This window comes from Chlorocebus sabaeus, chromosome 6 (genome assembly GCF_047675955.1).
Source record: "Chlorocebus sabaeus isolate Y175 chromosome 6, mChlSab1.0.hap1, whole genome shotgun sequence".
NCBI lineage: Eukaryota > Metazoa > Chordata > Mammalia > Primates > Cercopithecidae > Chlorocebus > Chlorocebus sabaeus.
This window is the reverse complement of record NC_132909.1, coordinates 61121816-61143479: the sequence shown is the minus strand read 5'-3', so window position 1 is coordinate 61143479 and position 21664 is coordinate 61121816. Positions and strand designations below refer to the sequence as shown.

At 58.3% G+C, this 21664-nt stretch overlaps 1 protein-coding gene across 1 annotated transcript; it reads left to right on the top strand.

Moving 5' to 3' along the window:
* Positions 1 to 2426: 2426 nt before the first annotated feature.
* On the top strand, positions 2427 to 16403 carry PLK5 (polo like kinase 5 (inactive)). The gene is given in 15 exon segments (XM_073017169.1): positions 2427 to 2581; positions 3610 to 3723; positions 3892 to 4008; positions 4777 to 4906; positions 5007 to 5094; positions 5203 to 5298; positions 6145 to 6343; positions 6496 to 6622; positions 8097 to 8173; positions 8601 to 8685; positions 8935 to 9012; positions 12549 to 12661; positions 12664 to 12705; positions 14643 to 14753; positions 15987 to 16403. Coding segments are annotated over 15 exon segments (1671 nt in total). The 5' UTR covers positions 2427 to 2473; the 3' UTR covers positions 16173 to 16403.
* Positions 16404 to 21664: the final 5261 nt, after the last annotated feature.

Sequence of the window (21664 nt, the reverse complement as noted above, 5' to 3'; positions counted from 1 at the left end):
AGTGGGGCTCACATAGGCTGGGGGACAGAGTCCCTGCTCAGAAGGGCACAGGCTGAGACTAGGAGGCCTTTCCCAGCTCCAAAGTGGAGTCTCAGCCAGGAAAAGCCGTGGGCGGCCAGGGGAGAGGGAGGGCGAGCTGGTCTCTGTGCAAGGAGCATCAGCTGACAGGCAGGCTGCGAGGCTCTGGGCCAGGAACTCTGATTTCTTTCCCCATGGGAAGCTCAGACGCCCGCCCCAGCACGAGGGCGCTGCCTGGCACTGCTCCCTGGGACCGCTGGGGCTGGCAGCCTGAAAGAGGGACAGACCTATTGTGGGGGGACCAGAAGCTCCGGATCCACTCCCACCTAGACTCCAGGCTCAGCCACATGCAGTCCGAGTGAGCCTGGGCTGGCACCGGCCGTTTGGAGCCTCAGTTTCCTCATCTGTAACACAGAGCTAAGAACAGCACCTGCCTCAGGGACAAGTTACTGCCCAGAACGGGCCTGGCTCACTCCCTTCCACCTTCCCAGCTCTCCCTGACCCCCGACTTGGTGAAGTCTTGGACATTCTTGCAGTCCCCTAAGCAGTGGTCCTTTTACGAGGACAGGGCAGGGTGTGCCTTGGACCCGCACAGCCTGACACAGGCAGATACGCAGTAGGTGCTTAACAAATGCCTGAACTGATGCCAGGATAGGCGGCTGCTATCAGGAAGGAACTGGAAGCCAGACCCGGTGTCTCACGCCTGTCATCCCAGCACTTTGGGAGGCCTAGGCGGGGCAGGTCGTTTGAGGTCAGGAGTTTGAGACCAGCCTGACCAACATGGCGAAACCCCGTTTCTACTAAAAATACCAAAAAAAAAAAAAAAAAATTCAGCTGTGTGTAGTGGCATATACCTGTAGTCCCAGCTACCCAGGAGGCTGAGGCTGGAGAATTGCTTGAACCTGGGAGGTGGAGGTTGCCATGAGCCAAGATCACGCCACTGCAGTCCAGCCTGGACGACACAGCAAGACTCTGTCTCAAAAAAAAAAAAAAGGAAGGAAGCAACTGGCTCTCGGCCCCTGGAGGATTCCAGGGTGACAGTCGTGTGACAGCTCACACACTCGGGCCCCGAGCTGCCCACCTTGCAGCTGCCTCACCTGGTTCTCATCGGCAGGGGACTTGGGCTCCCCAGCTGCAACCCGGTGGACCCAGGCTGGCCAGGAATCGTCTGCCCTGGCACTGGGACCAGAATCCACGCAAAGGTGCCTGAGCTCAGCACCGTCCAATGCACGGGGGCCTCATTCACGACACCAGGTGGACATGTGACAACTCAGAAGGTGTTTCCTGTCCCTAGTGGTGTGGCCGGGCCAGATTCTGAAATCTGGTCCCTGGAAAATTCCAGCCCCAAGGAACCTGGTAACCCCTCCCCATTCCTGGTGTTATGTAACATTTGGGGATTAATACCGAGGCATCCAGGGGCGGCTGCCGGGATTCAAACCCAGCGCGGCCCCTTCCTGGGCTGACTGAGCGACTTCACATCCCTGGGTCTCAATGTCTCGCCTGTACAATGGGGATAAGGCCCGTTCTTGGGTCCCAGGCTGGGTGGAAGGGTGAGGGGAGACCTCCCCAGGAAAAGGGTGAACCTGAGTCTGGGACAGGGCTTGGAGCCACGATTCTGGGGGGTCCCAAGTCCCCTACTGTCTTGCCACCCAGCTGTTCTCTGAGGTTTCTGATGCTCTCTGAGGTCATCATTTCAAAGACGTCCCCACCTGGCTGTCCGTGCAAACCCCAGCCAGGGTCCACCTGTTGCTCCACACAGAGAAGAGAAGCCCATCCCTTCTCTGCGCTGAAGCTCCCTCGGACCCCAGCCCATGGGTCCGCAAGCCCCGGTCCTGCCTCCTGGGTCCCTATCCCAGGCCTCACCGCCCTCCCCACCAGCCCCCGCATCACAAATACTGGGCTTCTCTGCCGCTCCGAATTCTGCTGTGGCTCCCCAGTGCCCAAGGCTATCAAGCCCCACGTTTTCATGTGGGCCCCAGGGACCCGCCAGCAGGGAGGACCCGAAATGGCACACATTCGGAACGACGAGGCTCATACCTCAAGCGCACTTTTGGGGGAGAGGCCCCTCGAAGCCCCCAAACCCCCACGAGCGAGAGAACCTCAGTTTCCCGCTCGGTAAAGGGGCTGCAACAGCGGTTCCCAGTCAGCCCGGGGGTGCAGGGTCGGAGGAGCTGGCGGGCTGAATGTGGCTCTTAGCGTCCGGTTGGCGCACGGGGTTCGGGCGCGCTCTAGTCCCTGGAACTTCCCCAGCCGCGGCATCCCCGCCGCCCACGCGCCCCCCACTCCCTGGCCGGGCACCTCCAGCCCCTCCCCCGGCCGGCCCAGCGCCCGGGCTCCGCCCCCTCCCCGCCCCTGCGGCCAATAAGACGCGCCCCGGCGGCTCCTGCGCCCCCAGAGCTGCCCCGGAGCGGTCCCGGAGCGGTAGTCCCGGCCCTGCTGCGCCAGAGCCCGCGCGATGGAGCCCCTGCCGCGGCGGCGGCGCAGGAGCCGCCCCCTGGTCGCCGCCTTCCTGCGAGACCCGGGCTCGGGCCGCGTGTACAGGCGCGGGAAGCTGATCGGCAAGGTGGGGACCCCGCGCCCCGAGTCCGCGAGGGGGCAGGGCCGGGCTAGGCTGGGGTCCCCGGCGGCGCAGGCGGTCCGGCGAGGTCTGCGCGGCGCGTCCCTGCGAGCGCGGGGTCTGGCGCGGGCGCGCGTCCGGAGCCGCGGGGCCTCCAGTGCGGGGTTTCTCGTGGCGGGAACCGTGTTGGGCGCGCTGCGCGGCGTGTCCGTGGGTTGCGTGTCCGGGGTGTGGGCGTGCGGCTCGGCCTCGGGATGCGACGCTGTGTTGCCTCTGGGTGTGTGTGCGAGCCTGGCGAGGGTCCGAATGTGCCATGTCTGTGCCCACTGCTTCCAAGTGCCTGGGTGCTGTGCGGTGTTCGTGTGTGTGTCGGGGCGTTGTGTTGCTTGTTCACCTGTTGTTTGTGCGTCATGCCTTTGTGTGTCTAGTCATTGTGTTGTGTGTCTGGGTGTTGTGTGTTCATGAGGTGTGCTTGTGTTTGTGTGTTCATATGTGGTGTGTCTGGGAGTTGTGTATTCATGTGTTGTGTTTGTGTATCTGTGTCTTTGTCCATGTGTTGTGTGTCCGGGTGTTGTGTGTCCGTGTGTTTGTGTGTTCCTGTGCTGTGTCTGGGTGTTGGTTCTGTGTCCACACATGGTGACTGTATGTCCAGACATTGTATATTCATGTGTTTGCGTGTTGCTGCGTTGTGTGTCTGGGTGTGGTGTTGTGTGTCCATGCAAGGTGACTCTGTGTCTGGGCATTGTGTGTTCGTGTGTCGTATTCAGGTGTGGTGTTGTGCGTCCGGTGCTGTCTTGTGGTCCGTGGCCTGTGTGCACCAGGCGTGGATGTGTCTGTCTCTGCGTTCTTGTGTGTGTCATGTCTTGTGTGTCCCGGTGGGAGGGTGGGTGCTGTGTATTGTTTTCTCCCCGGTGCGTGTGTGTGTGAAGAGACTTGGCCACACCTGTGTCCCTTGCTGCCCTGTGCCTCTGTACACGCTGCCAGCTTGCACACCTGTGCACACCTGCCCGCTGATCCGCTGACCCTCCTCTCAGGGCGCCTTCAGCCGCTGCTACAAGCTGACGGACATGTCCACCAGTGCTGTGTTTGCCCTCAAGGTGGTGCCGCGTGGCGGGGCTGGGGCCGGGTGCCTTCGCACACAGGGAAAGGTGCGTGTCCCCGTCGATCCCTAGGGCCCGCAGCCCGCAGCATGTCCCAAAGAAGGCCCTGCCCTTTCGTCCCAGCCCTGGGTGGACATGAGATTGTATACGAGGCAGGCGAGCATCCTGCAGCCCGTGCCCCCTGCAGGCAGGTACATGTCGGGACCGTGCCTACAGGTGGAGCGTGAGATTGCCCTGCACAGCCGCCTGCGACACCGCAACATCGTGGCCTTCCACGGACACTTTGCTGACTGCGACCACGTGTACATGGTGCTGGAGTACTGCAGCCGCCAGGTGCCCGGGGGGTGGGGAGAGGGCGGCATTCGTGTCGGCTGTGCCCGTCTGTGTCCACCCCGTGTCCATCTGCACCTCGCTGCTGACCCTGTACCATCCTGAGTGCCCTCTGCTGTCCAGTCGCCAGCGCTTCCTATGCCTACATGGGGCCATTTGTGTCCATCCTTTACTCACCTGGGCACACCTAGGCTCTCTTGATCCACCTGGCACACCCGGACCCAGCTTATACTCCTGTGACCGCCCGGGCCCATTCGAATATATTTGCTTCTTCTTGGCCCCCTTGGACTCACCCACACCCACCTGTACACACCAGCATGCCCCATGCCTACCTGTGGTCGCCCGCGCCCCTCCTGCCCCCAGCTGTGCCCACCGTGGCCTAGTTGAATTTAGTCATGCCATCATACACCCCTGAACTCACTGTGCCCATAAAGTACACCTGAGCTCACCTGGGTCCACCTGTGCCAGAATATGCCCCCTCTGCACTCACTGCCGATCACCTGGTCCTTCCTTCTCAAGCTGATGGGCATGTCCACCAGCGCCGTGTTCACCCTCAAGGTGGTGCCAGGTGCGGGACTGGGGCTGAGTGGTTGTGCCTGTGGGGAAAGGTGTGTGCCCCCCTCAGTGGCCACGTGGGCCCATCTGAACCGTACGCTCCTACTGGGGTTGGTCATCTGTGCTTACCTGTGCTCATCCCATAGTCAGCCATACCACCTCGGCCAGGTTGAGCTTACCTTTGCCTTCTAATCTGGGGCCGCTGGGCGCCTGCAGTCTTTGGCCCACGTGCTGAGGGCGCGGCAGACCCTGACAGAGCCAGAGGTGCGCTACTACCTGCGGGGCCTGGTCAGCGGCCTGCACTACCTGCACCAGCGGCACATCGTGCACCGAGACCTGAAGCTCAGTGAGTGCGGGGAAGGGGAACTGTGGGCGGGGGCTGTGGGCGGAGGCGTCGGGAGGTGGGTGCAGATCTGCCCCATGCACGATGCCCCTTCCACTACCAGGTAACTTCTTCCTTAACAAGAACATGGAGGTGAAGATTGGAGACCTGGGGCTGGCGGCCAAGGTGGGGCCAGGGGGCCGCTGCCACGGGTGAGAGCCGGGGGGGCTCTGAGAAGTCTGTATGGGTGGGCACGGCTGGCCCTGAAGTCTGGCACGGGGATGCCAGCCTTCCTGAGCCCCCCATGACACCCCTCCTAGAGTGCTCTGTGGGACCCCAAACTTCCTGGCCCCCGAGGTTGTCTCCAGAAACGGGCACTCCTGCCAGTCAGACATCTGGGCTCTGGGCTGCATCATGTGAGTGGGGTCCTGGGGAGGGTGGGCAGGGCCTCCAGGGGGGCAGGTGCAGCAAGGGGGAGCCTGCACGGAACAGGTGGGCACCGGTGTGCAGGGTGGGGCGCATGGAGCAGGCACCTGTCGCCACCAAGTGTGCAGTATGAACAGGATGTGTGTGGGGATGCGTGTGCAAGGGAGGATGGGGGAGGGTGTGCACAGACACGCGGACAGGTATGGGCAGGTGGCAGCAGCACAGGCAGGTCAGGGCGTATATGTAGCATGTGTGGGCACAGGGCAGGTGTGAGCGGGCATAGGATAGCATTGGAAGGTGGAGGCCGGGCATGGTGATTCATGCCTGTAATCCTAGAGCTTTGGGAGGCCAAGGCAGGAGGACTGCTTGAGCCCAGGAGTTCAAGACCAGCCTGGCCAAGTTGGCAAAACCCTGTCTCTACAAAAATTACCAAAATTAGCCAGGAGTGGTGGTGTGCAGCTATTCAGGAGGCTGAGTTGGGAGCATCGCTTGAGCTCAGGAGGTGGAGACTGCGGAGGGCTGTGATTGCACCTCGGCACTCCAGCCTGGACAACAGAAGGAGACCCTGTGTAAAAAAAAATATATAGGAGAATTGAAAAAGTGTATGCAGGTGAGTTCAGGGCGAGCCAGGTGCAGGCAGGGGACAGACAGACACCAGTGTCAACCAAGCAGGGTGCATGGGAACGCACAGGGTGCCAGGTGCAGGCGGATGTTGGGAGGTGAGTAAGCCGACACGGGTTGCAAAGGCGGGCTGTGTAGGCAGGTCCAGTCAAGTGTGCAGGGGCAGCTGTGAGTGGTGCCTGGACGCCCAGGTTCTTGCCCCCCACCTGGCCCAGGTACACGGTGCTGACCGGCGCCCCGCCCTTCATGGCCTCACCCCTGTCGGAGATGTACCAAAACATCCGTGAGGGCCACTACCCCGAACCCACTCATCTGTCCGCCAATGCACGCCGCCTCATCGCACGCCTCCTGGCACCCAACCCGGCCGAGCGGCCCAGCCTGGACCACCTACTGCAGGATGACTTCTTCACGCAGGTGGGCAGCAGTCCCCGGCGTGGGGTCCCCGGCAGGTGATGAGCCAGAGCCTACCCTGCTCAGCCGAGGCCAGGCCCCCTGCCCCAGGTAACCCAGGTGCTCAGGGGCTGGGCGACCTAAGCTGGGGATGACCCCAAATCCCCCATCTGAAGGGTTTCACTCCGGACCGGCTGCCGGCCCACTCCTGCCACAGTCCCCCTATATTTGCCGTACCCCCGCCTCTGGGTAAGATCTTCCGGAAGGTGGGCCAGCTGCTGCTCACCCAGTGCCGGCCACCCTGTAAGTACTGCCCCTGCCCACACCTGCTCAACACCTGCCTCTGCCTGCTATCTGCCCAATACCTGCTCCTACCTCCCACCTGCCCACACCTGCCCCCACCTCCCACCTGCCCCCACCTCCCACCTACCCACACCTCCCACACCTTCCCACACCTCCCACACCTTCCCACACCTCCCACACCTCCCACCTACCCACACCTCCCACCTCCCACACCTCCCACCTCCCCACACCTCCCACCTACCCACACCTCCCACCTACCCACACCTCCCACCTACCCACACCTCCCACCTACCCACACCTCCCACCTCCCACACCTCCCACCTGCCCCCACCTCCCACCTACCCACACCTCCCACACCTTCCCACACCTCCCACACCTCCCACCTCCCACACCTCCCACCTCCCACACCTCCCACCTACCCACACCTCCCACCTACCCACACCTCCCACCTACCCACACCTCCCACCTCCCACACCTCCCACCTGCCCACACCTCCCACCTACCCACACCTCCCACCTACCCACACCTCCCACCTCCCACACCTCCCACCTGCCCACACCTCCCACCTACCCACACCTCCCACCTACCCACACCTCCCACACCTCCCACACCTCCCACCTACCCACACCTCCCACCTACCCACACCTCCCACCTACCCACACCTGCCCACACCTCCCACCTACCCACACCTCCCACCTCCCACACCTCCCACCTACCCACACCTCCCACCTCCCACACCTCCCACCTACCCACACCTCCCACCTCCCACACCTCCCACCTACCCACACCTCCCACCTACCCACACCTGCCCACACCTCCCACCTACCCACACCTCCCACCTACCCACACCTCCCACCTCCCACCTCCCACACCTCCCACCTACCCACACCTCCCACCTCCCACACCTCCCACACCTCCCACCTCCCACCTGCCCACACCTCCCACCTCCCACACCTCCCACCTACCCACACCTCCCACCTGCCCACACCTCCCACCTACCCACACCTCCCACCTACCCACACCTCCCACACCTCCCACCTGCCCACACCTCCCACACCTCCCACCTACCCACACCTCCCACCTGCCCACACCTCCCACCTACCCACACCTCCCACCTACCCACACCTCCCACACCTCCCACCTGCCCACACCTCCCACACCTCCCACCTGCCCACACCTCCCACACCTCCCACCTACCCACACCTCCCACACCTCCCACCTGCCCACACCTCCCACACCTCCCACCTGCCCACACCTCCCACACCTCCCACCTACCCACACCTCCCACACCTCCCACCTGCCCACACCTCCCACACCTCCCACCTGCCCACACCTCCCACACCTCCCACCTGCCCCCACCTGCCACTTGCTCCGCTCTGTCTCCACATCAGGGGTGGGTGTGGGTAGCAGGTGCCCCCCCCCTCCAGCTCGGGGCCCAGGCTGTGCCCCCTCCAAGATCTTGTGCCTCCCTCAGGCCCCTTCACATCTAAAGAGGCCTCGGGTCCAGGAAAAGAGGGGCCAGACCCTGACTCCATGGAGTGGGGCGGTGAGGTGAGACGTCGGGGTGGGGGACACGGGGAGGGACAGGTGGAGGGCATGCCTGACCCCAACTAAAACCCCCTCCTCCATGCCAGCTTCTCTGAACCCCTTCTGGGGTCTCCAAGCCCGGCCCCCTCTCCCTGGTCCCGTCCTGATGCTTCAAAGCTGGGATCCATTTGCGTCCAAATGTGCCCACCTGGGGTTTCCCAAGGGCCAGGCTCCAGGCCACGGGAAGGGTCCCATCCACGGCTTCAGTCCATCGCATTTATTGAGCGCCGCGTGTATGTCTCTGAGACACTCCGAGGCTGCCTCCCAAGGGGAAAGCAGTGCCTCTGTGTGCAGAGCTCGGCAGGCACAGGCAGAGGCCAGAGCCCGCCACCCTCCTCACGCCTCTCCCAGGGGCTGGGGCCACCCCTCACCCCTGCTGCTCCCACCTCAGAGCTCCCTGTCTGCGAAAGGGGTTCCCTGCCTGGAAGCCCCCATCCACCTGGTCGCACATGGGACCCTGCAGAGTGACCTGGCCGGTAAGCAGATCCCCATCCCAGCCCGGGGCTGCAGGTGGGGAGGTACAAGTAAAGGGGGGACCAAGGCCGTGGTTTACCAGGGTCACAGCCGCCGTCCCAGCCTCACCTTTCCTGCCTGTCAAATGGGAATGCCGCCTCTGGGGTGAGGATGAGGTGTTCCTGGATGGAGCCGTGGGGAGCGGGGCCGGTTGGAGAAGCCTGGTGGTGGGAACCCAGGCCTGTCTGCAGCACATAGACCTGTCCTCCCAGGGCCCGAGGGGAGCCGGCGGCCGGAGGTGGAGGCAGCCCTCAGACACCTGCAGCTGTGCCTGCACATGGGCCTCCCGGGTAGGAGCCAGCCCAACCCCCAGGATCACCCTTTCTCTTAGTAGCCAAGTAAAATTGCCTTCATTCCCATCCTGGGCCCTCCTGGGTATTTCTGGGGGTGAGGTGTAGGGGTGAGGGCCCCAGGACACGGTGACATCAGGGGAGTGGGTTAGCTCTCCTGTATGCAGAGCCTGGCACAGAAGGCTCTGAGGCAGCCTTACCTTTCAGAGTCTCTTGTTTTATTTTTGAGACGGAGTCTCGCTCTGTTGCCCAGGCTGGAGTGCGGTGGCTGGATCTCAGCTCACTGAAAGCTCCGCCTCCCGGGTTTACGCCATTCTCCTGCCTCAGCCTCCTGAGTAGCTGGGACTACAGGCGCCTGCCACCTCGCCTGGCTAGTTTTTTTTAATATTTTTTTAGTAGAGATGGGGTTTCATTGTGTTAGCCAGGATGGTCTCGATCTCCTGACCTCATGATCTGCCCGCCTCGGCCTCCTAAAGTGCTGGGATTACAGGCTTGAGGCACCGCGCCTGGCCCCAGGGTCTCTTAAATTCATGATCCGGTCTTGTTAGAGACCCAGTGATGAGGAAATGTGACATGGGACATTGGCCACAGAGCCTGGTGCCCACGGGCCACACTCCAAAGGGGGACCCCTCTTATCCACAGTGTCCCAGAACCCAAACCCTCTTGCTCTCCTCTCCTCTCCCTGAGCCTCCACTGACCCACACGTCCTGCCCCACTTAGAGAGGGAGCCCCAAACCCCACACCAGGTCTCCAGCCCAGAAGAAGCCTCTTCTTTTCTTTTCTCTCTTTTTTTTTTTTTTTGAGACGGAGTCTTGCTCTATCGCCCAGGCTGGGGTGCAGTGGCCGGATCTCAGCTCACTGCAAGTTCCGCCTCCTGGGTTTACACCATTCTCCTGCCTCAGCCTCCCGAGTAGCTGGGACTACAGGCGCCCGCCACGTCGCCCGGCTAGTTTTTGTATTTTTTTTAGTAGAGACGGGGTTTCACCGTGTTAGCCAGGATGGTCTCGATCTCCTGACCTCGTGATCCGCCTGTCTCGGCCTCCCAAAGTGCTGGGATTACAGGCTTGAGCCACCGCACCCGGCCTTTTTTTTTTTTTTAAGAGATGGAGTCTCACTCTGTTGCCCAGGCTGGAGTGCAAAGTGCAATGGTGCTATCTTGGCTCATTGCAACCTCCGCCTCCTGGGTTTAAAGTGATTCTCCTGCCTCAGCCTCCCGAGTAGCTGGGATTACAGGTGTGTGCCACCACGCCTGCTAATTTTTGTATTTTTAGTAGAGACAGGGTTTCATCATGTTGGCCAGGTTGGGCTTGAACTCCTGACCTCAGATGATCCGCCCGCCTCAGCCTCCCAAAGTGCTGGGATTACAGGCATCGTCAGCCACCATGCCTGGCCGCCTTTTTATTTTGTTTTGTTTTGTTTTTTTGAGATGGAGTCTAGCTCTGTTACCCAGGCTGGAGTGCTGTGGCATGATCTTGGCTCACTGCAAGCTCCACCTCCCGGGTTCATGCTGTTCTCCTGCCTCAGCCTCCCGAGTAGCTGGGACTACAGGCGCCTGCCACCATGTCCCGCTAATTTTTTTTTAATTTTATTTTTTAGAGATGGGGTTTCACTATGTTAGCCAGGATGGTCTCGATCTCCTGACCTCGTGATCCACCCGCCTTGGCCTCCCAAAGTGCTGGGACTACAGGCGTGAGCCACCGCTCCTGGCCTTTTTTTTTTTTTTTCCAACACAGTCTCACTCTGTCTTGCCCAGGCTGGAGCGCAATGGCGCGATCTCAGCTCACTGCAGCCTCCGCCTCCCAGGTTCAAGCTATTCTCCTGCCTCAGCCTCTGGCATGTGCCACCATGCCTAGCTAATTTTTGTATTTTCAGTAGAGACGGGGTTTCACCATGTTGGCCAGGCTGGTCTCGAACTCCCAACCTCAGGTGATCCACCTACCTCAGCCTCCAAAACTGCTGGGATTACAGACGTGAACCACAGCGCCTGGCCTAAAATAAAAAACTTTTTGAGTAAAATAAAACTTTTGGCTGGGTGTGGTGGCTCACACCACCCTAATCCCGGCACGTTGGGAGGCTGAAGCCGGCAAATTGCTTGAGTCCAGGAGTTTGAGACCAGCCGGGGCAACATAGCAAGATCACATCTCTACAAAAAAAAGAGCCAGGCATGGTGGTGCATGCATGTTGTCCCAGATACTCAGGAGGCTGAGGAAGGAGGATCACTTGAACTCGGAGGTGGAGGCTGCAGTGAGCTGAGATCATGCCACTGCACTTCAGTCTGGGCAACAGAGTAAGACCCTGTCTGAAAAGCAAACAGACAATCAATCAAAAACCCAGAAACGGGGCCAGGTGCAGTGACTCACGCCTGTAATCGCAGCACTTAGGGAGGCCAAGGCGGGGGGGGATCACCTGAGGTCGGGAGTTCGAGACCAGCCTGGCCAACATGGCAAAACCCTGTCTTTTCTAAAAATACAAAAATTAGCCGGGTGTGGCTGCAGGCGCCTATAATCCCAGCTACTCAGGAGGCTGAGGCAGAAGAATTGCTTGAACCCTGGGAGGCGGAGGTTGCAGTGAGCTGAGAGCACGCCATTGCACTCCAGCCTGGGGGACAGAGCAAGACTCTGTTTCAAAAAACAAAACAAAAAACCGGGCCGGGCGCGGTGGCTCACGCCTGTAATCCCAGCACTTTGGGAGGCCGAGGCGGGCGGATCACAAGGTCAGGAGATCGAGACCATGGTGAAACCCCGTCTCTACTAAAAAATAGAAAAAAATTAGCCAGGCGCAGTGGCGGGCGCCTGTAGTCCCAGCTACTCGGGAGGCTGAGGCAGGAGAATGGCGTGAACCCGGGAGGCGGAGCTTGCAGTGAGCCGAGATTGCGCCACTGCACTCCAGCCTGGGCGACAGAGCGAGACTCTGTCTCAAAAAAAAAAAAAAAAAAAAAAAAAAAACCAGGCCGGGCGTGGTGGCTCACACCTGTAATCCCAGCACTTTGGGAGGCCGAGGCAGGTGGATTACTTGAGGTCAGGAGATCGAAACCATCCTGGCTAACGTGGAGAAACCCCATCTCTACTAATAATACGAAACTTAACTGGGCGCAGTGGCGGGTGCCTGTAATCCCAGCTACTCGGGAGGCTGAGGCAGGAGAATCGCTTGAACCTGGGAGGCGGAGGTTGCAGTGAGCCGAGATCGCACCATTACACTCCAGCCTGGGCAACAGAGCAAGATTCCATCTCAAAAAAACAAAACAAACACACACACACACAGAAATGTGTAGTATTTTCAGAGCATCGCAAGCATTTGAGAATTGCTCATTCCCAGGGGTGCCCACAGTCTCCCTCTGCAAGCCAGGAATTCGTTACGGTTCCATGGCTTCTGTTGATGTCTGGTCTCCTAGAATCCACCACTGAAGCCCCCAAGCCTCTGTCCAGTCCCTGCCGTGGAAAGGGTCTCACCCATGGTTTCAGTCCATCGCATTTATTGAGCGCCTACTATATGCCTGACCCCGACCCTTGGCTCAGCATACGTTTTTTTGCGCCCAGCCACACAGGACCCCCTGGGAGAGCAGCAGCCCATCCTCTGGGCCCCCAAATGGGTGGATCATTCCAGCAAATACGGCTTTGGCTACCAGCTCTCGGACGGGGGCAGTGGCGTCCTGCTTCGGGACGGCACCCACATGGCCCTGCGTCCCCCCGGAGGGTAAGTTGTGGCCTCCTGCGCCCTGGGGGACCAGGCACTCCCCCTGCCTTTTTTCATTCATCTCTCAAGTATTTATTAAGCACCTGCTGTGCACACCTACAGGTGCTCCCTGCCTGGTCGGGGAGAACAACGCTAAACAAACGAATGACCCAGTGCTTTTCTGTAGGAAATAACCCAGTGAAGAGGCAGATTAGGAAGGGAGGTAAATCCCAGTAGTGTGGGGGGGGTGGAAGGGGAAGGGGTCTCTGAGAAAGTGACGCGAATGGCAAGCAGCAGCCCTGTGCTTTGGGAGGCCAAGGCAGCAGGATCACTTGAGCCCAGGAGTTTGAGATCAGCCTGGGCCACATAGCAAGACCCCATCTCCACAAAAATTCTAAAAATTAGCTGGGCTTGTGGTGCACGCCTATAATCCTGGCACTGTGGGAGGCTGAGATAGGAGAATTGCTTGAACCCAGGAGTTTGAGATCAGCCTGGGCCACATAGCAAGACCCCAGCTCTATAAAAAATTTAAAAATTAGCTGGCTGTGGTAGTGCACGCTGGTAATCCTGGCACTGTGGGAGGCTGAGGTGTGAGAATCACTTGAACCCAGGAATTTGAGATCAGCCTGGGCCACATAGGAAGACCTATCTTATCTCTACAAAATTTTTTTTTTCCTGAGACGGAGTCTTGCTCTGTCACCCAGGCTGGAGTGCAGTGGCATGATCTAGGCTCACTGCAAGCTCTGCCTCCCGGGTTCATGCCATTCTCCTGCCTCAGCCTCCTGAGTAGCTGGGACTACAGGCGCCCGCCACCGCGCCCGGCTAGTTTTTTTTTTTTTTTTTTTTTTTTGAGATGGAAGTTCACTCTTCTTGCCCAGGCTGGAGTGCAATGGCGCGATCTCGGCTCACCACAACCTCCGCCTCCTGGGTTCAAGCGATTCTCCTGCCTCAGCCTCATGAATAGCTGGGATTCCAGGCGTGCACCACCACGCCTGGCTAATTTTGTATTTTTAGTAGAGATGGGGTTTCTCCACGTTGGCCAGGCTGGTCTCGAACTCCTGACCTCAGGTGATCCACCCACCTCGGCCTCCCAAAGTGCTGGGATTACAGGCGTGAGCCACCACGCCCGGCCTTTTTTTTTTTTTTTTTTAATTAGCCAACTGCAGGGCCATACGTCAGTACTTCCAGCTACTTGGACGGCTGAGGTGGGAGGATCACTTGCTCCCAGGAGGTTAGGGCTCCAGTGAGTTATGATTGCACCACTGCACTCCAGCCTGGGGGACAGAACGAGACCCTGTCTCTCTTTTTTTTTTTAGACGGAGTTTTGCTCTTGTCGCCCAGGCTGGAGTGCAATGGTACAATCTCGGCTCTCCACAACCTCTGCCTCCTGGGTTCAAGCAATGCCCCTGCCTCAGCCTCGCGAGTAGCTGGGATTACAGGCACCCGCCACCATGCCCGGCTAATTCTGTATTTGTAGTAGAGACGGGTTTTCTCCATGTTGGTCAGGCTGGTCTCGAACTCCTGACCTCAGGTGATCTGCCCGCTTCGGCCTCCCACAGTGCTGGGATTAGAGGCATGAGCCACCGCGCCCGGCCTACTGGGACCTTATTAGCATGCACCGGGCATACAGATAAGGTGTGGCCAGGGCAGAGCTGCTCCTTAAAGCCACCATTCCAGGGGGTGTAGCTGGATGGAAAGGTGTCCACTGGTCTGGGCTGCCCAGGACAGACGCCCTGTGTCCTGGCCCCAGCCAAGTGTGCTACATGCCCGGCCGCGGGAAGCTGGAAACCTTCACCCTGAGGGATGTGCCCGGCCCGCTGTGCGCCAAGCTGGCCGTGCTGCAGCTCTTTGCCGGCTGCCTGCAGCGGCGGCTTCGGGAGGTGAGAGCTGGGGTGCTGGGAGGGCGAGGGGTGGGGACGCCACCTGCTCCCCATGACCTCAGCCAAGTCTGTCCACAGGAGGGGACCCTCCCCACACCTGTGCCACCTGCTGGACCTGGCCTCTGCCTCCTGCGCTTCCTGGCCTCTGAGCAAGGCTTGCTGCTGCTGTTCAGCAATGGGACGGTGCAGGTGAGCCCGGGGCTCACACGCAGGGGCCACTGGCCCTCAGCAGGGTGGGGTCTGGCCCGCCTGGGCTGTTAGGGAACAAGCTTTGGGGGAGCCCTAGGAAGCATTTCCCTCCCAAAAAAGAAAAAAAAGAAAAAGTATTGGCTCCTAAGTACAAAAGCCACAGCATGGAAAACGCGTGACGTTTTTAGGCCAGGCACTGTGGCTCACGCCTATAATCCCAGGGCTTTGGGAGGCTGAGGTGGGAGGATTCTTTGAACCTGGGAGATCGAGGCTGCAGTGAGCTATAATTGCACCATTGCACTCCAGCCTGGGCAACAGAGTGAGACCCTGTCTCTAAAAAATAAAAAATAAGTGACCCTTCTTGGAGGTGGTTATATACCCAAGGTCATGGGATTAAGAGTCAGGGGTCTTGACTGGGTGCCACACACCTGTAATCCCAGCACTTTGGGAGGCCAAGGCGGGCAGATCACAAGGTCAGGAGTTCGAGACTAGCCTGACCAACATGGTGAAACCCCATCTCTACTAAGAATACAAAACTTAGCCAGGCACAGTGGCACCTGTAATCCCAGCTACTCAGGAGACTGAGGCAGGAGAATCGCTTGAACCCGGGAGGCGGAGGTTGCAGTGAGCTGAGATCGCACCACTGCACTGCAGCCTGGGTGACAGAGCAAAAATCCGTCTCAAAAAAAAAAAAAAAAGCCGGGCGCGGTGGCTCACGCCTGTAATCCCAGCACTTTGGGAGGCTGAGACGGGCGAATCACGAGGTCAGGAGATCGAGACCATCCTGGCTAACACGGTGAAACCCCGTCTCTACTAAAATATACAAAAAACTAGCCAGGCGAGGTGGCGGGCGCCTGTAGTCCCAGCTACTCGGGAGGCTGAGGCAGGAGAATGGTGTGAACCCAGGAGGCAGAGGTTGCAGTGAGCAGAGATCGCGCCACTCACTCTAGCCTGGGCGACAGAGCGAGACTCCGTCTCAAAAAAAAAAAAAAAAAGTCAGGGGTCTTGCTGGAAGACTGTGGGCAGGGGAGCCCCATCTGAGCCTCAGTTTCCCCAGGTGTACAGTGGAGCGCTTGGCCTCCCGACCCCAAGTTCCTGTGGCTGGAGCAGGCACTAGGGGCCAGATTGGGGGCTCTGGGTCCAGTGTCCACTTGTCCTTCTCCTGGAGCGCCAGGGCTGGCGGCAGGTGCAGGGGAACCCTTCTCCCCTTGACTGGTATCTTACCCTTTGCAGATGAGTTTCAGTGGAGTCCCGGCCCAACTGGTGCTGAGTGGCGAGGGTGAGGGTTTGCAGCTCACCCTCTGGGAGCAGGACCCCCCCGGCACCTCCTACTCCCTGGACATCCTGCGGAGCCACGGCTGCACCCCCGCCACCCGGCAGCGCCTTCATCACGCCGTCCGCATGCTGCAGAGTATCTAACGCCCCTGAGGCTCAGAGTGGACCCCTGCATGATAGTGCCAGGAACCCAGGCTCCATTTCCATTCCTGTGGCTCCCCACAGAGGGGCTGTCCTGGGGGAGAGTTTGGGGGCACAAGGGAGGTGGTTCTTGCCTTGTGGCATGACTGTTCAAGCCAGACTTTGCTGGGATCTCTTCCTTTTTCATTAAAGACGATGTGAAATGCTGTAGGCCATGGTCTGCCTCTCTTTGGGGGAAAGCGTTTGGAGGAGCTTTGGCAAAGGAAAATTGACCCCACGTGACGCTGCCTCCTCCCTGTTGTCCTTAGTGGCAGAGGTGGGCTACATTTTCACCAATGCAGACATTAGCACCAGAGGGCCAGTCTAGTGGCTCATGCCTGGAATCCCAGCACTTTGGGAGGCCAAGGCAGGAGGATCGCTTGGGCCCGGGAGTTTGAGACCAGCCTGGGCAACATGGCAAGACCCCATCTCTACAAAAAATTAGCTGGGCATGGGCCAGGGGCGGTGGCTCAAGCCTGTAATCCCAGCACTTTTGGGAGGCTGAGGCGGGTGGATCATGAGGTCAGGAGATCGAGACCATCCTGGCTAAACTGGTGAAACCCTGTCTCTACTAAAGATACAAAAAATCAGCCGGGCATGGTGGCGGGCACCTGTAGTCCCAGCTACTTGGAAGACTGAAGCAGAAGAATGGTGTGAACCCAGGAGGTGGAGCTTGCAGTGAGCCAAGATCACGCCACTGCACTCCAGCCTGGGCAACAAAGGGAGACTCCATTTCAAAAAAAAAGAAAAAAAAGCTGGGCATGGTGGTGCATACCTGTAGTCCCAGCTACTTGGGAGGCTGAGATGGGAGGATCGCTTGAGCCTGGGAGGCTGAGGCTGAAGTGAGCTGTGATTGCACCACTGCACTCCAGCCTGGGCGACAGAACAAAGACCCCGTCTCAACAACAACAAAATTAGTACCAGAAGTGGGGTTCTGCCGTAACTCCGAATCTAAAGCACAAGACACTTGCTTAATGGGTGGACAGGAAAGAAGCCGACGCTGAGGCTGGAACGACAGCTGGCCATGCTCCAGGACACAGTTACCACAACTGTCACCTGTGCTGCCCTGGGGGGGATGGTGCACTCATGGACCTGACCTCTCTGGGCTGATGGAGCGTTGGTTGTTAGGTCAAAATGTCATATGAGGCTGGTCATGGTGGCTCACACCTGTGATCCCAGCACTTTCGGAGGCCAAGGCAGGCAGATCACTTGAGCTCAGGAGTTCAAGACCATCCTCGCCAACATGGTGAAACCCCATCTCTACTAAAAATACAAAAAATTAGCTGGGTGTGGTACTGCACGCCTGTAGTCCCAGTTACTCAGGAGGCTGAGGCAGGAGAATCACTTGAACCCAGGAGGCAGAGGTTGCAGTGAGCTGAGATTGCACCATTGCACTCCAGCACGGGCAACAGAGCAAAACTCCGTCTCAAAAAAAAAAAAATTGGACACAACCTAAGTGTCCAGCGATGAGAGACTCAAACATCTGGCCACCCCCGGGGATGAGTGAGGCTGGGGAAGTGGGAAGGCTCATGGGGGGCATTAAGGCAGGCCGAGGGGTTCGGAGCTGATGACAGAAAAACCCTTGCCGATTGTGGAAGGACTCCAGGCCCCTCAGTAGCTCTTTCGTTTTTTGAGATGGAGTCTTGCTGTGTCGCCCAGGCTGGAGTGCAGTGGTACCATCTTGGCTCACTGCAAGCTCCGCCTCCCGGGTTCAATAGATTCCTCTGCCTCAGCCTCCTGAGTAGCTGGGATTACAGGCGTGCGCCACCACGTCCGGCTAATTTTTGTGTTTTTAATAGAGACAGGGTTTCACCATGTTGGTCAGGCTGGTCTTGAACTCATGACCTCAGGTGATCCTCCCACCTTGGCCTCCCAAAGTGCTGGGATTACGGGCATGAGCCACCGCGCCCGGCCCCCTCATTATCACTTGAAGCCACAATTCTCAGTGCAAGGCTCCTGGGCTGTGCTTGGGGTGTCTGCTGAGGTGGCCAGAGGTGTATCCTGTGCTGGAGAAAACTCCCCCTCGACCGATGTGGGATCGGGAGACTGGGGCTCCAGTCCCAGCTGGCCACTTCCAGGCACATCCAGGCCTCAGTTTCCCTGCCTGTTTAAAGGGGGCATGTATTCTCTGGCATCCATGCCAGCAGCGTGATTCTGCGTGAAGTTCCACTTCCAAGTTCCCATTATCAACCCCAGAAACTCATCATAAAAGAGGGACAATTGAGGCTGGGTGCAGTTGCTCATGCCTGTCATCCCAGCAGGCTGGGAGGTTGGGGTGGGCGGATCACTTGAGGACAGGAGTCTGAGACCTGCCTGGGCAACATAGTGAGACTCTGTCTCTACTAAAAATTTTTTTTTTTTTTTTTTTTTTTTTTTTTTTGAGAGGAGTCTCGCTGTGTCTCCCAGGCTGGAGTGCAGTGGCTCGATCTCGGCTCACTGCAAGCTCCGCCTCCCAGGTTCACGCTATTCTCCCGCCTCAGTCTCCCAAGTAGCTGGGACTACAGGCGCCCGCCACTACGCCCAGCTAGTTTTTTGTATTTTTAGTAGAGACGGGGTTTCACCATGTTAGCCAGGATAGTCTCGATCTCCTGACCTCTTGATCCACCCGCCTCGGCCTCCCAAAGTGCTGGGATTACAGGCTTGAGCCACCGCGCCCAGCCTGTCTCTACTAAAAATTTAAAAGCCAGACCTGGTGGCACATGTCCGTGGTCCCAGCTACTCAGGAGACCCAGGTGGGAGGATCGCTTCAGCCCAGGGGTTCCAAGGTACAGTGAGCTGTGATTGCACCACGGCACTCCACCGCTACTCTGGGTGATAGAGCAAGACCCTTTCTCAAAAAAAAAAAAAAAAAGGCTGGGCGTGGTGGCTCACGCCTGTAATGCCAGCACTTTGGGAAGTCAAGGTAGACAGATCACCTGAGGTCAGGAGTTCGAGACCAGCCTGGCCAACATGGCAAAACTCCATCTCTACTAAAAATACAAAAATTAGCGGCCAGGTGCAGAGGCTCACACCTATAATCCCAGCACCACGCTGGTCAGGCTGGTCTCAAACTCCTGACCTCAAGGAATAATCCGGCCTCGGCCTCCCAAAGAGCTGGGATGACAGGCGTGAGCCACCGCACCTGGCCACCTTAGCCTTTAGAATAGTAGTTATTCTCTGCCAGACGCGGTGGCTCACGCCTGTCATCCCAGCACTTTGGGAGGCCGAGGCAGGCGGATCACCTGAGGTTGGGAGTTCGAGACCATCCTAGCCAACATGGTAAAACTCCGACTCTACTAAAAATACAAAATTTAGCCAGATGTGGTGGCATATGCCTGTAGTCCCAGATACTTGGGGGGCTGAGGCAGGAGAATCACTTGAACCAGGGAGTCAGAGGTTACAGTGAGCCGAGATCACACCACTGCACTCCAGCCTGGTGACAGAGAGAGACTCCATCTCAAAAAAAAAAAAAAAAAAAATAGTAGTTGTTCTCCGTGGTGGGGGGTGGGGAGTGGAGGGGCGATTCTGTCCCCGGGGGACACTAGGCTATGTCTGGGGACATCTGTGGTCATCATGTCTGGGGGTGCTCCTGGCATGGAGTGGGTGAAGGCCAGGGACGCTGCTTTGTACCCTGCAATGCCCAGGACGGCCCCACCCCAGAGAATGGCTTGGCTCCAACATCCATAGCGCCCAAGAGGCGAGACCCTAGTTTGGAGATAGGAACTGAAATATTTACAGGCCTAGTGTTTAATTCCTAAAGCGGATTTCCTCTGTAATCACACACACACAAAAAAGCAATGAAGTGGAGAAACGGCACTCCTGGGAGATCTCACACATTCCCAAGCCTACGCTGTACCTCACACACAGCAGGGAGCCATGTCCCCGTAGTGGCCCCTCGCTGAGGTCGTGATGCATGGGGCGAGAGAAGGGTCGAGGTGGAGGTGGGGACGGCATCCTGCCAAGCACAGTGTGTCCTGGGGCCACCCATCTGCAGGCAGGGCGCTCTGCCACTCAAACGGGGGCGTGACGAGTCCGAGGCCACCCAGCAGGTCTGAAGCTCCCCAGGGACCCTCCTCACAGCCCCTTCCCTTTGGAACCATATTCTATTAATTCCGAAAGTAAAATGCAGATTTTTTTTCTTTTCTTTTTTTTGTTTTTGAGACAGGGTCTTACTCTGTAACCCAGGCTGGAGTGCAGTGGTGCCATCTCGACTCGCTGCCCACTCTGCCTCCTGGGTTCAAGCAATTCTCCTGCCTCAGCCTCCCAAGTAGCTGGGATTACAGGCATGTGCCACCATGCCCAGCTTATTTTTGCAATTTTAGTAGAGATGGGGTTTCACCATATTGGTCAGGCTGGTCTCGAACTCCTGACCTGTGAGCCTCCCGCCTTGGCCTCCCAAAGTGCTGGGATTACAGGCGTGAGCCACTGTACTGGGCCTCTTTTCTTTTTTGAGACAGAGTCTCACTCTGTCGCCCAGGCTGGAGTGCAGTGGTGGGATCTGAGCTCACTGCAACGTCTGCTTCCTGCTTTCAAGCAACTCTCCTGCCTCAGCCTCCTGAGTAGCAGGGACTATAGGCATGCACCACCACACCTGGCTAATTTTTGCCTTTTTTTTTTTTTTTTTTTGAGACAGAGTCTCGCTCTGCTGCCCAGGCTGGAGTGCAGTGGTGCGATCTCAGCTCACTGCAAGCTCCGCCTCCCGGGTTCATGCAATTCTCCTGCCTCAGCCTCCTGAGTAGCTGGAACTACAGGCACCCGCCACTGCGCCTGGCTAATTTTTTTGTATTTTTAGTAGAGACGGGGTTTCACTGTGGTCTCGATCTCCTGACCTCGTGTCACCCGCCTCCACCTCCCAAAGTGCTGGGATTACAGGCGTGAGCCACCGCGCCCGGCTAATTTTTGCATTTTTAGTACAGACAGGGTTTCACCATGTTGGCCAGGCTGGCCTCGAACTCCTGACCGCAGGCAATCTGCCCGCCTCAGCCTCCCAAAGTGCTGGGATTATAGGCATGATCCACCACGCCCAGCCCATTTCTTTTTTTTTCTTTTTTTTTTTTTTTTAAGATGGAGTCTCACTCTGTCGCCCAGGCCAGAGTGCAGTGGCGCGATCTCAGCTCACTGCAGCCTCCGCCTCCTGTATTCAAGCAATTCTCCTGCCTTGGCCTCCTAAGTAGCCGGGACTACAGGTGCGTGCCACCACTCTCAGCTACTTTTTGTATTTTTAGTAGAGATGGGGTTTCACCATGTTGCCCAGGCTGGTCTTGAACTCCTGACCTGAGACAATCCACCTGCCTCGGCCTCCCAAAGTACTGGAATTACAGGCGTGAACCACCACGCCTGGTCTGGATGCCATTTCTTTGTCACAAAATTGCAACCTTAACAAATCAAACTCAAGTCCCAGGGTCCACCACCACTTGTCCCTGGGCCCCCTCTGTTTCTGGGAAGTGACAGGGTCTTCTAGTTTTTTCCCATCTGTT